This window comes from Onychostruthus taczanowskii, unplaced genomic scaffold (genome assembly GCF_017590055.1).
Source record: "Onychostruthus taczanowskii isolate IOZ18803 unplaced genomic scaffold, ASM1759005v1 scaffold384, whole genome shotgun sequence".
NCBI lineage: Eukaryota > Metazoa > Chordata > Aves > Passeriformes > Passeridae > Onychostruthus > Onychostruthus taczanowskii.
This window is the reverse complement of record NW_024501282.1, coordinates 213-16067: the sequence shown is the minus strand read 5'-3', so window position 1 is coordinate 16067 and position 15855 is coordinate 213. Positions and strand designations below refer to the sequence as shown.

Sequence of the window (15855 nt, the reverse complement as noted above, 5' to 3'; positions counted from 1 at the left end):
ACCACAGGGTGCTCATCTTCTCCCAGGTGGGACCCCAAAATCACCCCAAAACCATCCCAAAATATCCCAAAATACCCCAAACCCAGCCCCAGAACCACAGGGTGCTCATCTTCTCCCAGGTGGGACCCCAAAATACCCCAAAATATCCCAAAATACCCCAAAACCACACCCAGAACCACAGGGTGCTCATCTTCTCCCAGGTGGGACCCCAAAATCACCCCAAAACCATCCCAAAATATCCCAAAATACCCCAAACCCAGCCCCAGAACCACAGGGTGCTCATCTTCTCCCAGGTGGGACCCCAAAACATCCCCCCAGAGACCCCCAAAATCTCCCAGTCTGCCCAGTGCCAATCCCAGCGCTCCCAGTGTGCCCAGTACAGGGTCTCCAGCCTGTACCAGTGCCTCCCAGTGCCTCCCAGTGCCTCCCAGTGCCTCCCAGTGGCTCCCAGTGGCTCCCAGTGCCTCCCAGTGTGCCCAGTACAGGGTGTTCAGCTTCTCCCAGTCCCTCCCAGTGCCACCCAGTCCCTCCCAGTCCCTCCCAGTGCCTCCCAGTCCCTCCCAGTCCCTCGCAGTCGCTCCCAGTCCCTCCCAGTCCCTCCCAATGCCTCCCAGTGCCTCCCAGTGCCTCCCAGTCCCTCCCAGTGCCTCCCAGTCCCTCCCAGTCCCTCGCAGTCGCTCCCAGTCCCTCCCAGTCCCTCCCAATGCCTCCCAGTGCCTCCCAGTCCTTCCCAGTCCCTCCCAGTGCCTCCCAGTCCCTCGCAGTCGCTCCCAGTCCCTCCCAGTGTGCCCAGTACAAGGTCTCCAGCCTGTACCAGTGCCTCCCAGTCCCTCCCAGTCCCTCCCAATGCCTCCCATTCGCTCCCAGTCCCTCTCATTCGCTCCCAGTCCCTCCCAGTCCCTCCTAGTTCCTCCCAGTCGCTCCCAGCCTCTCCCAGTCCCTCCCAGTGCCCCCCAGTCCCTCCCAGTGCCCCCCAGTCCCTCCCAGTGCCTCCCAGTCGCTCCCAGTGGCTCCCAGTCTGACCAGTACGCGCAGATGACGAAGATGCTGGACCTGCTGGAGGATTTCCTGGACTACGAGGGCTACAAGTACGAGCGCATCGACGGCGGCATCACCGGGGCCCTGCGGCAGGAGGCCATCGACCGCTTCAACGGTAGGGACAGGGGACAGGGACGGGGACAGGGATGGGGACAGGGGATGGGGACAGGGACAGGGATGGGGATGGGGACAGGGACAGGGATCTGTTTCCTGCTGTCGACGCGGGCCGGGGGCCTCGGCATCAACCTGGCGACGGCCGACACCGTGGTCATCTTCGACTCGGACTGGAACCCCCACAACGACATCCAGGTGGGCACCTGGGCACTGTCACCCGGCCAGTGCCACCTGTGCAGTGCCATCCTCTGGTACTGTCACCTGGGCACTGTCACCCGGCCAGTGCCGCCTGTGCAGTGCCATCCTCTGGTACTGGGCACCTGGGCACTGTCACCTGGGCACTGTCACCTGTGCAGTGCCATCCCCAGCACTGTCACCCGGCCAGTGCCACCTGTGCAGTGCCATCCCCCAGCACTGTCACCTGGCCAGTGCCACCTGTGCAGTGCCATCCCCCAGCACTGTCACCCGGCCAGTGCCACCTGGCCAGTATCACCTGTGCAATGCCATCCCCAGCATTGGGCACCTGGACAGTGTCACCTGTGCAGTGTCACCCTCCCTAGCTACTTGTCTCCCCTGATTGCCAAGTCCCTGAGGTGTCCCTATGATGTCCCCACGATGTCCCCTCCCTGTCAGGCCTTCAGCCGCACTCACCGCATCGGCCAGGGTGTCCCCTCATATCCTTGGGGTGTCCCCCATCCCATGTGACATGTCCCTGGTGTGTCCCCATCCCATGTGACACGTTCCTGTTGTGTCCCCATGCCATGTGACACATCCCTGCTCTGGCCCCCTGGGCACTGCCACCCAGCCGGTGCCACCTGTGCAGTGCCATCCTCAGCACCGGGCACCTGGCTGGTGTCACCTGCTCAGCCATGTCACCTGGCCAGTGTCACCCTCCCTAGCTCCTTGTCTCCCCTGATTGCCAAGTCCCTGACCTGTGTCCACCATGTCCCCACGATGTCCCCATCCCCACAGGCCTTCAGCCGGGCTCACCGCATGAGCCAGGGTGTCCCCTCATGTCCCTGGGGTGTCCCTGGTGTGTCCCCATCCCATCTGACACGTCCCTGGTGTGTCCCCATCCCATCTGACACGTCCCTGGTGTGTCCCCATCCCATCTGACACATCCCTGGTGTGTTGCCTCATGTCCCCGCGATGTCCCTGACCTGTCCCCTCCCTCTCAGGCCTTCAGCCGCGCTCACCGCATCAGCCAGGGTGTCCCCTCATGTCCCTAGGGTGCTCCCTATCCCATCTGACATGTCCCTGGTGTGTCCCCATGCCATGTGACACGTCCCTGGTGTGTCCCCATGCCATGTGACATGTCCCTGCTGTGTCCCCATCCCATCTGACGTGTCCCTGCTGTGTCCCCATCCCATCTGACACGTCCCTGCTCTGTCCCCATCCCATCTGACGTGTCCCCTCACGTCCCCACGATGTCCCTGACCTGTCCCCTCCCTGCCAGGCCTTCAGCCGCGCTCACCGCATCGGCCAGGCCAACAAGGTGATGATTTACCGCTTCGTGACGCGGGCCTCGGTGGAGGAGCGGATCACGCAGGTGGCCAAGCGCAAGATGATGCTGACGCACCTGGTGGTGCGCCCGGGGCTGGGCTCCAAGGCCGGCTCCATGTCCAAGCAGGAGCTCGACGACATCCTCAAGTTCGGCACCGAGGAGCTCTTCAAGGACGAGAACGAGGGTGGGCCCCGCGCGGCACGGGCTGGGATGGACGTGTTGGGCTGAGCTGGGCTGAAGGCCCGGCTCCATGTCCAAGCAGGAGCTCGACGACATCCTCAAGTTCGGCACCGAGGAGCTCTTCAAGGACGAGAACGAGGGTGGGCCCCGCGCGGCACGGGCTGGGATGGACGTGTTGGGCTGAGCTGGGCTGAGCTGGGCTGGACTGGGTCGTGTTGTGTTGGACTGGGCTGAGCTGGGCTGGACTGGGCTGAGCTGGGCTGGATTGGGCTGAGCTGGGCTGGGATGGGCCGTGTTGGGCTGGACTGGGCTGAGCTGGGCTGGACTGGGTTGTATTGGGTTGTGTTGGGTTGGACTGGGCTGAGCTGGGCTGGGATGGGCCGTGTTGGGCTGGACTGGGCTGAGCTGGGTTGGACTGGGTCGTGTTGGGTTGGACTGGGCTGTGCTGGGCTGGACTGGGCTGGGACGGGACGCATTGGGCTGCACTGGGCTGAGCTGGGCTGGACTGGGCTGAGCTGGGTTGGACTGGGCCGTGTTGGGCTGCACTGGGCTGAGCTGGGCTGGACTGGGCTGAGCTGGGCTGGGATGGGCCGTGTTGGGCTGCACTGGGCTGAGCTGGGTTGGACTGGGCTGTGCTGTGTTGGACTGGGTCGTGTTGGGCTGGACTGGGCTGTGCTGGGTTGGACTGGGTCGTGTTGGGTTGGACTGGGCTGAGCTGGGTTGGACTGGGCTGAGCTGGGCTGGACTGGGTCGTGTTGGGTTGGACTGGGCCGGGCCATGTCGGGCCATGTTGGGGTGTGACAAAGCCATGTCACATCACCTTGGAGCGCGTCCGGCTGTGTCCCAGCGCGTGTGACACGGCGTGGCCACGCAGGGGACAACAAGGAGGAGGACAGCAGCGTCATCCACTACGACAACGAGGCCATCGCGCGGCTGCTGGACCGCAACCAGGACGCCACCGACGACGCCGACGTGCAGAACATGAACGAGTACCTGAGCTCCTTCAAGGTGGCCCAGTACGTCGTCAGGGAGGAGGACAAGGTGTGCTGGGGACACTGGGGACAGCGGGGACACTGGGGACACTGGGGGGACACTGGGGACATGAGGGGACACTGGGGGGACACTGGGGACACGGGCATGGTGGGGCTGGGGAGCCTGGAGGGGATGGACGAGTACCTGAGCTCCTTCAAGGTGGCCTGGCACGTTGTCAGGGAGGAGGACAAGGTGTGCTGGGGACACTGGGGTGACACTGGGGACTCCCTGCTCTGTCCCCATCCCATCTGACGTGTCCCCTCACGTCCCCACGATGTCCCTGACCTGTCCCCTCCCTGCCAGGCCTTCAGCCGCGCTCACCACATCGGCCAGGGTGTCCCCTCATGTCCTTGGGGTGTCCCTGCTGTGTCCCCATCCCATCTGACATGTCCCTGCTGTGTCCCCATCCCATCTGACGTGTCCCTGGTGTGTCCCCATGCCATGTGACACATCCCTGGTGTGTTGCCTCATGTCCCTGGTGTGTCCCTGGTGTGTCCCCACGATGTCGCTGACCTGTCCCCTCCCTGCCAGGCCTTCAGCCGCGCTCACCGCATCGGCCAGGCCAACAAGGTGATGATTTACCGCTTCGTGACGCGGGCCTCGGTGGAGGAGCGGATCACGCAGGTGGCCAAGCGCAAGATGATGCTGACGCACCTGGTGGTGCGCCCGGGGCTGGGCTCCAAGGCCGGCTCCATGTCCAAGCAGGAGCTCGACGACACCCTCAAGTTCGGCACCGAGGAGCTCTTCAAGGACGAGAACGAGGGTGGGCCCCGCGCGGCACGGGCTGGGATGGACGTGTTGGGCTGAGCTGGGCTGAGCTGGGCTGGACTGGGTCGTGTTGTGTTGGACTGGGCTGAGCTGGGCTGGACTGGGCTGAGCTGGGCTGGATTGGGCTGAGCTGGGCTGGGATGGGCCGTGTTGGGCTGGACTGGGCTGAGCTGGGTTGGACTGGGCCGTGTTGGGCTGGGATGGGCTGAGCTGGGCTGCACTGGGTTGTGTTGGGTTGGATTGGGTTATTCTGGGCTGCACTGGGCTGTGCTGGGTCGGACTGGGTTGGACTGGGCTGAGCTGGGCTGGACTGGGCTGTGCTGGGTTGGACTGGGCTGAGCTGGGTTGGACTGGGCTGAGCTGGGCTGGACTGGGCTGTGCTGGGTTGGACTGGGCTGAGCTGGGCTGCACTGGGCTGAGCTGGGTTGGACTGGGCTGAGCTGGGCTGGAGTGGGGCGTGTTGGGTTGGACTGGGCCGGGCCATGTCGGGCCATGTTGGGGTGTGACAAAGCCATGTCACATCACCTTGGAGCGCGTCCGGCTGTGTCCCAAGGGGAATGGGGACAGTGGGATTGGGGACAGTGGGATTGGGGACAGTGGGATGGGGACAGTGGGATTGGGGACAGCGGGATTGGGGACAGCGGGATGGGGACAGCGGGATGGGGACAGTGGGACAGGGACAGTGACATGGGAACGGGAATGGAGACAGTGGGATTGGGAATAATGGGATGATGGGGTTGGGGACTCTGGAGAGGATGGAGATGATGGGGACAGTGGAGATGGAGATGATGATGATGGAGATAGGGATGATGATGATGAGGATGATGATGATGAAAATTATGAAGATGGGAATGGTGGAGACAGAGATGATGGAGATGGGGATGATGATGATGAGGATGGTGGAGATGATGCTGGAGATGATGATGCTGGAGACACCAAGGACAGGGGCACTGTGCTGACAACTGGGTGACCCCAGATGGTCCTGGGTGACCCCGGGTGACCCTGGGTGACCCCGAGTGACCCCGAGTGTCCGGCAGATCGAGGAGATCGAGCGGGAGATCATCAAGCAGGAGGAGAACGTGGACCCCGACTACTGGGAGAAGCTGCTGCGGCACCACTACGAGCAGCAGCAGGAGGACCTGGCCCGCAACCTGGGCAAGGGCAAGCGCGTGCGCAAGCAGGTCAACTACAACGACGCCGCCCAGGAGGACCAAGGTGGGCACTGGGGGCACTGGGATGGCACTGGGAAGGACTGGGATGGCACTGGGAAGGACTGGGATGGCACTGGGAGGGACTGGGAGGGACTGGGATGGAGCCTGGGCAAGGGCAAGCGCGTGCGCAAGCAGGTCAACTACAATGATGCCGCCCAGGAGGACCAAGGTGGGCACTGGGATGGCACTGGGAGGGACTGGGATGGCACTGGGGGCACTGGGATGGCACTGGGAGGGACTGGGATGGGACTGGGATGGAGCCTGGGCAAGGGCAAGCGTGTGCACAAGCAGGGCAACTACAACGCCGCCGCCCAGGAGGACCAAGGTGGGCACTGGGGGCACTGGGACAGACTGGGATGGCACTGGGAGTGGGGACACTGGGGGGACACTGGGGACACGGGCATAGCAGGGTTGAGATGCCTGGAGGGGATGAAAGAGTATTTGAGCTCCTTCAAGGTGGCCCAGTACGTCGTCAGGGAGGAGGACAAGGTGTGCTGGGGACACTGGGGGGACACTGGGGACACTGGGGGGACACTGGGGACACGAGCATGGTGGGGCTGGGGAGCCTGGAGGACACTGGGGACACTGGGGGGACACTGGGGGACACAGGCATGGAGGGGATGGAGGGATGTTGGGTAGGTGGAGGACGTGGAGACATTGGAGAGGGAAGTGATGGGGACAGTGGGATGGGACAATGGGACAGGGACAGTGACATGGGAACAGGGGAATGGGGACAGTGGGATTGGGGACAATGGGAATGGGGACAATGGGATTGGGGACAGTGACATGGGAACAGGGGAATGGGGACAGTGGGATTGGGGACAATGGGAATTGGGGACAATGGGATTGGTGACAGTGACATGGGAACAGGGGAATGGGGACAGTGGGATTGGGGACAATGGGAATGGGGACAATGGGATTGGGGACAGTGACATGGGAACAGGGGAATGGGGACAGTGGGATTGGGGACAATGGGAATTGGGGACAATGAGAATGGGGACAGTGACATGGGAACAGGGGAATGGGGACAGTGGGATTGGGGACAATGGGAATGGGGACAATGGGATTGGGGACAGTGACATGGGAACAGGGGAATGGGGACAGTGGGATTGGGGACAATGGGAATTGGGGACAATGGGATTGGTGACAGTGACATGGGAACAGGGGAATGGGGACAATGTGAATGGGGACATTGGGATTGGGAACAATGGGATTGGGGACAGTGGGATTGGGGACAATGGGAATGAGGACAGTGGGATTGGGGACAGTGACATGGGGACAGGGGAATGGGGACAGTGGGATTGGGGACAATGGGAATGGGGACAATGGGGTTGGGGACAGTGGAATTGGGGACAATGGGATGGGGACAATGGGATGATGGAGCTGGGGACTCTGGAGAGGATGGAGATGATGGGGACAGTGAGGATGATGATGGAGGTGATGAAAATCGTGAAGATGAGAACAGTGGAGACAGAGATGATAATGATGGAGATGGGGATGATGATGAGGATGATGATGATGAAAATTATGAAGATGGGAATGGTGGAGACAGAGATGATGATGATGGAGATGGGGATGGTGATGATGATGATGCTGGAGATGATGATGATGGTGATGCTGGAGACACCAAGGACAGGGGCACTGTGCTGACAACTGGGTGACCCCAGATGGTCCTGGGTGACCCCGGGTGACCCTGGGTGACCCCGAGTGACCCCGAGTGTCCGGCAGATCGAGGAGATCGAGCGGGAGATCATCAAGCAGGAGGAGAACGTGGACCCCGACTACTGGGAGAAGCTGCTGCGGCACCACTACGAGCAGCAGCAGGAGGACCTGGCCCGCAACCTGGGCAAGGGCAAGCGCGTGCGCAAGCAGGTCAACTACAACGACGCCGCCCAGGAGGACCAAGGTGGGCACTGGGGGCACTGGGATGGCACTGGGAGGGACTGGGATGGGGTGGCACTGGGATGGCACTGGGACACACTGGGACACACTGGGGTGGCACTGAGTGTCCCCAACGCTGCCGTGTCCCCCAGACAACCAGTCCGAGTACTCGGTGGGCTCCGAGGAGGAGGACGAGGACTTTGACGAGCGGCCCGAGGGTGAGGGGACCCCGGGGGGGTCAGGGTGTCCCCAAGGGGGGGTCGGGGTGTCCCCAAGGGGGTCAGGGTGTCCCCAAGGAGGGTCAGGGTGGCCCAAGGGGGGTCAGGGTGTCCCCGGGGGGTGTCAGGGTGTCCCCTGGGGGGGTCAGGGTGTCCCCAGGGGTTTCAGGGTGTCCCAGGGAGGGGGTCAGGGTGGCCCAAGGAGGGTCAGGGTGTCCCCAGGGGTGTCATGGTGTCCCCAGGGGGGTCAGGGTGTCCCCAAGGGGGTCAGGGTGTACCTAAGGGAGGGCAGGGTGTCCCCAGGGGTGTCAGGGTGTCCCCAAGGAGGGTCAGGGTGGCCCCAAGGAGGGTTATGGTGGTCCAAGGAGGGTCAGGGTGTCCCCAGGGGGTGTCAGGGTGTCCCCAGGGGGGGTCAGGGTGTCCCCAGGGGGGTCGGGGTGCCCTGGGGGTGCTGACTGACCCCTCCCCTCCCCCAGGCCGGCGTCAGTCCAAGCGGCAGCTGCGGAACGAGAAGGACAAACCCCTCCCCCCACTGCTGGCCCGGGTGGGCGGCAACATCGAGGTGAGGGGACACGGGGATATCCCGGGGCTTGGGGACAGCCCAGGGGGCTTGGGGACATCCCCGGGGCTTGGGGACAGCCTGGGCTTGGGGACACCCCGGGGGGTTTGGGGACAGCCTGGGCTTGGGGACACCCCGGGGCTTGGAGACACCCTGGGGGGCTTGGGGACAGCCTGGGCTGGATCCCGGGGCTTGGGGACACCCCGGGGGGCTCGGGGACACCCCGGGGCTTGGGGACACCCCTGGAGCTTGGGGACATCCCCGGGGCTTGGGGACATCCCGGGGCTTGGGGACATCCTGGGGGCTTGGGGACATCCCGGGGGCTCGGGGACAGCCTGGGCTTGGGGACACCCCAGGGGGTTTGGGGACATCCTGGGAGACTTGGGGACAGCCTGGGCTTGGGGACACCCCGGGGCTGGGGGACACCCCGGGGGGCTCCGGGGCGAGCCCGCTCCGAGGAGGAGGACGAGGACTTTGACGAGCGGCCCGAGGGTGAGGGGACCCCGGGGGGGTCAGGGTGTCCCCAAGGGGGGGTCGGGGTGTTCCCAGGGGTTTCAGGGTGTCCCCAGGGGGGTCAGGGTGTCCCCAGGGGGGGGTCAAGGTGTCCCCAGGGGGGTCAGGGTGGCCCAAGGGGGGTCATGGTGTCCCCAGGGGGGGTCAGGGTGTCCCCAAGGGGGGGTCAAGGTGTCCCCAGGGGGGTCAGGGTGTCCCCAGGGGGGGGTCAAGGTGTCCCCAGGGGGGTCGGGGTGTCCCCAGGGGTGTCCCCAAGGGGGTGTCAGGGTGTCCCCAAGGGGGGGTCAGGGTGTCCCCAGGGGTTTCAGGGTGTCCCCAGGGGTGTCCCCAAGGGGGTGTCAGGGTGTCCCCAAGGGGGGGTCAGGGTGTCCCCAGGGGGGTCGGGGTGCCCTGGGGGTGCTGACTGACCCCTCCCCTCCCCCAGGCCGGCGTCAGTCCAAGCGGCAGCTGCGGAACGAGAAGGACAAACCCCTCCCCCCACTGCTGGCCCGGGTGGGCGGCAACATCGAGGTGAGGGGACACGGGGATATCCCGGGGCTTGGGGACAGCCCAGGGGGCTTGGGGACATCCCCGGGGCTTGGGGACATCCCGGGGCTTGGGGACATCCTGGGGGCTTGGGGACATCCCGGGGGCTCGGGGACAGCCTGGGCTTGGGGACACCCCAGGGGGTTTGGGGACATCCTGGGAGACTTGGGGACAGCCTGGGCTTGGGGACATCCCGGGGCTTGGGGACATCCTGGGGGCTTGGGGACATCCCGGGGGCTCGGGGACAGCCTGGGCTTGGGGACACCCCAGGGGGTTTGGGGACATCCTGGGAGACTTGGGGACAGCCTGGGCTTGGGGACACCCCGGGGCTGGGGGACACCCCGGGGGACTCGGGGACATCCCTGGGGCTTGGGGACACCCCTGGGCTTGGGGACACCTCGGGGGCTTGGGGACAGCCCGAGGCCACCTGGGTCACCTCCAGGTGGGGGTCAGGGGGTGCTCGGACACCCGAGTGACCCCTCAGCACCTGGGTCCCCAAACCAGAGGGTCAGGGGTCACCTGGAGCCCGCTGTGCCCCTGGCTGTGGGGACAAGGCACGGGGGGCTCCGGACAGACAGTGTCACCAGTGTCCCCTCCATGTCCCGTGTCCCCTCGATGTCCTCAGTGTCCCCAGTGTCCTCGATGTCCCCAGGTGCTGGGGTTCAACACGAGGCAGCGCAAGGCCTTCCTGAACGCTGTCATGCGCTGGGGGATGATGGCACAGTGTCCCCAGTGTCCCCTGTCACCCATGTCCCCAGTGTCCCCAGTGTCCCCAATGTCCCTGATGTCCCCAATGTCTCCAGTGTCCCCAGTGTCCCCAATGTCCCCAGTGTCCCTGATGTCCCCAATGTCCCTGATGTCCCCAGTGTCCCTGATGTCCCCAATGTCCCCTGTACCCCCAGGTGCTGGGGTTCAACACGAGGCAGCGCAAGGCCTTCCTGAACGCTGTCATGCGCTGGGGATGATGGCACAGTGTCCCCTGTCACCCATGGCCCCAGTGTCCCTGATGTCCCCAATGTCCCTGATGTCCCTGATGTCCCCAGTGTCCCTGATGTCCCCAGTGTCCCTGATGTCCCCGATGTCCCCAATGTCCCCCCAGGTGCTGGGGTTCAACACGAGGCAGCGCAAGGCCTTCCTGAACGCCGTCATGCGCTGGGGGATGCCCCCCCAGGACGCCTTCACGTCCCAGTGGCTCGTGCGGGACCTGCGGGGCAAAACCGAGAAGGAGTTCAAGTAGGTGACACCGGGGACACCTGGGGACACCTGGGGACACCTGGGAGGGGTGCTGGCACTGGGGAGGGGCAGCGGTGTCAAGGGTGGGCGGTGGCTTCAGGGACAGGCGGTGTCAAGGACAGGTGGCATTGGGGACAAGCAGTGGCATTGGGGACAGGCGGTGGCATTGGGGACAGGTGGTGTCAAGGACAGGTGGCATTGGGGACAGGTGGTGGCGTCAGGGACAGGCGGTGGCATCAGGGACAGGCGGTGTCAAGGACAGGTGGTGGCACTGGGGACAAGCGGTGGCACCAGGGACAGGTGGTGGCAGGGTAGTGAGGTGTCCGTGTGTCCCCATGTCCCCTCATCTCCCTGTGTGTCCCTGTGCCCTCCACTGTCCCATGTCCCCCGGTGTCCCCGATGTCCCCCGGTGTCCCCGTGCCACGTGATGAGCCCTTACTCAGCCGAGCGCCGTCGCTGTCGGTGTTCCTGGGGACCGGACGAGGCCGTGTCCCCCTCAGCCCGACACAAAGCCACCCCCGATGTCCCCGTGTCCCCTCGGGGGGCCGGGAGTGGCCCAGGGGACGCCAGAGCGGTGGCAGGTCCCTGCCGTGACCGGCACAGCCCCCACGGGCGCCGTGACGAGGGGACGGGCTGATGGTGCGGGGACAGCGACAGGCAGTGGCACTGGGGACAGGTGGCATCAGGGACAGGTGGTGTCAAGGGCAGGTGGCATTGGGGACAGGTGGTGTCAGGGACAGGTGGCAGTTGGGGACAGGCAGTGGCACTGGGGACAGGTGGCATCAGGGACAGGTGGTGTCAAGGGCAGGTGGCATTGGGGACAGGTGGTGTCAGGGACAGGTGGCAGTTGGGGACAGGCAGTGGCACTGGGGACAGGTGGCATCAGGGACAGGTGGTGTCAAGGGCAGGTGGCATTGGGGACAGGTGGTGTCAGGGACAGGTGGCAGTTGGGGACAGGCAGTGGCACTGGGGACAGGTGGCATCAGGGACAGGTGGTGTCAAGGGCAGGTGGCATTGGGGACAGGTGGTGTCAGGGACAGGTGGCAGTTGGGGACAGGCAGTGGCACTGGGGACAGGTGGCATCAGGGACAGGTGGTGTCAAGGGCAGGTGGCATTGGGGACAGGTGGTGTCAGGGACAGGTGGCAGTTGGAGACAGGCAGTGGCACTGGGGACAGGTGGCATCAGGGACAGGTGGTGTCAAGGGCAGGTGGCATTGGGGACAGGTGGTGTCAGGGACAGGTGGCAGTTGGGGACAGGCAGTGGCACTGGGGACAGGTGGCATCAGGGACAGGTGGTGTCAAGGGCAGGTGGCATTGGGGACAGGTGGTGTCAGGGACAGGTGGTGTTGGGGACAGGTGGCATTAGGGACAGGTGGCACTGGGGACAGGCAGTGGCACTGGGGACAAGCAGTGGCATTGGGGACAGGCGGTGGCATTGGGGACAGGTGGTGTCAAGGACAGGTGGCATTGGGGACAGGTGGTGGCGTCAGGGACAGGCGGTGGCATCAGGGACAGGCGGTGTCAAGGACAGGTGGTGGCACTGGGGACAAGCAGTGGCACCAGGGACAGGTGGTGGCAGGGTAGTGAGGTGTCCGTGTGTCCCCATGTCCTTATTGTCCCCGGTGTCCCCTCATCTCCCTGTGTGTCCCTGTGCCCTCCACTGTCCCATGTCCCCCGGTGTCCCCGATGTCCCCCGGTGTCCCCGTGCCACGTGATGAGCCCTTACTCAGCCGAGCGCCGTCGCTGTCGGTGTTCCTGGGGACCGGACGAGGCCGTGTCCCCCTCAGCCCGACACAAAGCCACCCCCGATGTCCCCGTGTCCCCTCGGGGGGCCGGGAGTGGCCCAGGGGACGCCAGAGCGGTGGCAGGTCCCTGCCGTGACCGGCACAGCCCCCACGGGCGCCGTGACGAGGGGACGGGCTGATGGTGCGGGGACAGCTGGGACAGCGGGGACGGCGGGGACACTGGGGACACTGGGGACAGCAAGGACACTGGGGACACTGGGGACACTGGGGACAGCAAGGACACTGGGGACACTGGGGACACTGGGGACAGCAAGGACACTGGGGACACCGGGGACAGCAGGGACATCTGGGACATTGGGGACATCAGGGACACTGGGGACACCGGGGACAAGGGACCATGAAGATGAAGGCCTTTGGGGACAGGGACTTTGGGGACAGGATCATGGGGACAATGGACCTTGAGGACAGAGACCCTGGGGTTGTGACCTATGGGGACAAGGACCCCGGGGACAGGATCTGTGGGGACAGTGACCCCGGGGCAAGGGACCATGAGGATGAGGGCCTTTGGGGACAGGGACTTTGGGGACAGGATCATGGGGACAATGGACCTTGAGGACAGAGACCCTGGGGTTGTGACCTATGGGGACAAGGACCCCGGGGACAGGATCTGTGGGGACAGTGACCCCGGGGCAGGGCGTGCAGGTGAGGGGACAGTGGCACAGGTGGTGGCACTGGCAGGGGCGGTGGCACAGGCAGAGGCGGTGGCACAGGCGGTGGCAGTGGCATAGGCAGGGATGGTGGCATGGGCGGTGGCACAAGGGTGGTGGCACAGGCATGGGTGATGGCACAAGGGTGGTGGCATGGGCAGTGTCAGTGGCACAGGCAGGGGGCGGTGGCACAGGCACAGGCAGTGGCACAGGGGAGGTGGCACAGGCGGTGGCACAGGCATGGGGTGGTGTCACAGGGGCGGTGGCACGGGCAGTGGCACAGGCAGTGGCACAGGGGCGGTGGCGCAGGGCTCATGGCACGGGCGGTGGCACAGGCAGGGGGTGGTGGCACGGGCGGTGGCACGGCTAGGGACACCTGGGGACAGGCTGAACACCTGGGGGCGTCCCTGGGGACACCTGGGGACAGCCTGGCAACAGCCTGGGATGGCCTGGGACAGCCTGGGGAGAGGCTGAACACCTGGGGAGATCCCTGGGGACAGCCTGGGGACAGCCCAGGAACAGGCTGAATACCTGGGGACACCCCTGGGGACAGGCTGAACACCTGGGGACACGTGGGGACAGCCTGGGTAGAGGCTGAACAGCCAAGGACAGACCTGGGGACATCCCTGGGGACAGCCTGGGTACAGGCTGAACACCTGGGGACAGGCTGAACGCCTAGGGACATCCCTGGGGACATCCCCAGGACTCCTGGGGACACAGCTGGGGACAATCCCCAGGGACATCTGGGGACTCATTTGGCTCCGTTTTTGGAGTTCCCCCAAACTGCTCCTCTGGGAGCCTTTTAGGGTCCCTTTCTGGGGGTTTTGAGGGGTTGGTTTTTAAGGTTTTTTGGGTCAGTTTTTAGGAGTTTTGGGGTCAGTTTTTTGGGTTTTTGGGATTGGTTTTTGGGGATTTTGGGGTTTTTGGGGTCCCCTGAGCCCATGGTGCCCCTCAGGTGCAGGAGTTCGAGCACATCAACGGCCGCTGGTCCCTGCCCGAGCTGGGCCCTGGGCAGGTTCTGGCGTGCCTTGGGCAGGTTTTTGGGGTGCCTTGGGCAGGTTTTTGGGGTCCCGTGGGCAGGTTTTGGCGTGCCTTGGGCAGGTTTTTGGGGTGGGTTTTTGGGGATTTTGGGGTTTTTGGGGTCCCCTGAGCCCATGGTGCCCCCCAGTGCAGGAGTTCGAGCACATCAACGGCCGCTGGTCCCTGTCCGAGCTGGGCCCTGGGGAGGTTTTGGGGTCCCTTAGGCAGGTTTTTGGGGTGGATTTTCGGGGTTTTGGGGTTTTTGGGGTCCCCTGAGCCCATGGTGCCCCCCAGTGCAGGAGTTCGAGCACATCAACGGCCGCTGGTCCCTGCCCGAGCTGGCCCCCGAGCCCAGCGCCGACTCCAAGCGCTCGTCCCGCGCCTCCTCCCCCGCCAAGACCGGCCCCCCCAGCCCCGACACAGGGACAGGGCTGGGGACACAGGGACAGGGCTGGGGACATGCTGGTGACATGGCTGGGGGCATGGGAATGTGGGTGGGGACATGGATGGGGACATGGGGCCAGGGATGGGGACACAGGGACATGGCTGGGGACAGGATGGGGACCGATGTCCTGATGTCCCCTGTCCCCAGCCACGCCGGCACCCAGCGAGCGCGGGGACGGGCCAGGGCCACCCCCGGACAGGGACGAGGGTGACACCAGGGACGAGAAGGAACCCAAAGGCCCCGAGAAGATGGAGACAGATGTGAGTGACACAGCTGTCCCCAACCCTGTCCCCTCTGTGTCCTCTCTGTCCCCAGTCATGTCCTGGCTGTCCCCAGCTGTGCCCTCACTGTCCCCATCCCCGTTCCTGTCCCCAGCGCTGTCCACACCCTCCTGTCCCTGTCCTCATCCCTGTCCCTGTCCCCACCCTCCTGTCCCTGTCCCCATCCCCGTTCCTGTCCCCAGCGCCGCTGCAGGGGCGGAGGCCGAGAAGGCTCCGGGGCTGGACAAGGGGGACGAGAAGACCCCGGAGGAGGAGCCCAAGGAGCGCCCGGGGGACCCCGACCCCAAACGAGGTGCTGGGGGCGGGGCTGGGCAGAAGGGGTGTGGCCTGACAGAGTGGGCGGGGCTTAAAATGGGTGTGTGCTAACCCAAACTGGGCGTGGCTCGACAGAAAGGGGTGTGGCCTGACACAGAGTGGGTGGGGCTCGATAGAAAGGGGTGTGGCCTGACACAGAGTGGGTGTGGCTCAACAGAAAGGGGTGTGGCCTGACACAGAGTGGGTGGGGCTCAACAGAAAGGGGTTTGGCCTGACACAGAGTGGGTGGGGCTCAACAGAAAGGGGTGTGGCAGGACACAGAGTGGGTGGGGCTCAACAAAAAGGGGTGTGGCCTAAGGCAGCATAGGTGGTGCTTATTTGAGGGGGCGTGGTCTAACAGGAGTGGGTGGTGCTTAATGAAGAGGCATGGTCTAAGCCAGAGAGGGCGGGGCTTAAGGCATCCCTGTCTCATTTATTGTTGGGGCTGGGGGTGTTTTGGGGGGCCCAAGGGGGGGTCAGACACGTCCCTGACCCCCCCAAATGTGTCCTTGACCCCTCAAACCCACCCTCTGGATATGGGGGACATTGTGGACAGGGTAACAGGGTGACAGAGTGACAGTATGGAA

The 15855-nt window shown here is 64.7% G+C and overlaps 1 protein-coding gene and 1 long non-coding RNA gene across 2 annotated transcripts in view; both read left to right on the top strand.

Annotated features, from left to right (window-relative positions):
• Positions 1 to 15355, top strand: part of LOC121339962 (chromodomain-helicase-DNA-binding protein 3-like) — a 46441-nt gene extending 31086 nt beyond the window's left edge. The window contains 13 exon segments of the mRNA XM_041412241.1: positions 261 to 293; positions 1036 to 1153; positions 1232 to 1347; positions 2609 to 2840; positions 3711 to 3877; positions 5674 to 5851; positions 7881 to 7946; positions 8423 to 8508; positions 10643 to 10776; positions 13096 to 13223; positions 14543 to 14677; positions 14814 to 15067; positions 15167 to 15355. Of these exon segments, the coding sequence (XP_041268175.1) occupies positions 261 to 293; positions 1036 to 1153; positions 1232 to 1347; positions 2609 to 2840; positions 3711 to 3877; positions 5674 to 5851; positions 7881 to 7946; positions 8423 to 8508; positions 10643 to 10776; positions 13096 to 13223; positions 14543 to 14677; positions 14814 to 15067; positions 15167 to 15340 (1821 nt within the window). The 3' untranslated portion in view covers positions 15341 to 15355.
• LOC121339961 lies at positions 8956 to 10489 on the top strand. The gene is made up of 3 exons (XR_005953238.1): positions 8956 to 8997; positions 9443 to 9528; positions 10446 to 10489. It is a non-coding gene; the product is annotated as an uncharacterized LOC121339961 (long non-coding RNA).
• Positions 15356 to 15855: the final 500 nt, after the last annotated feature.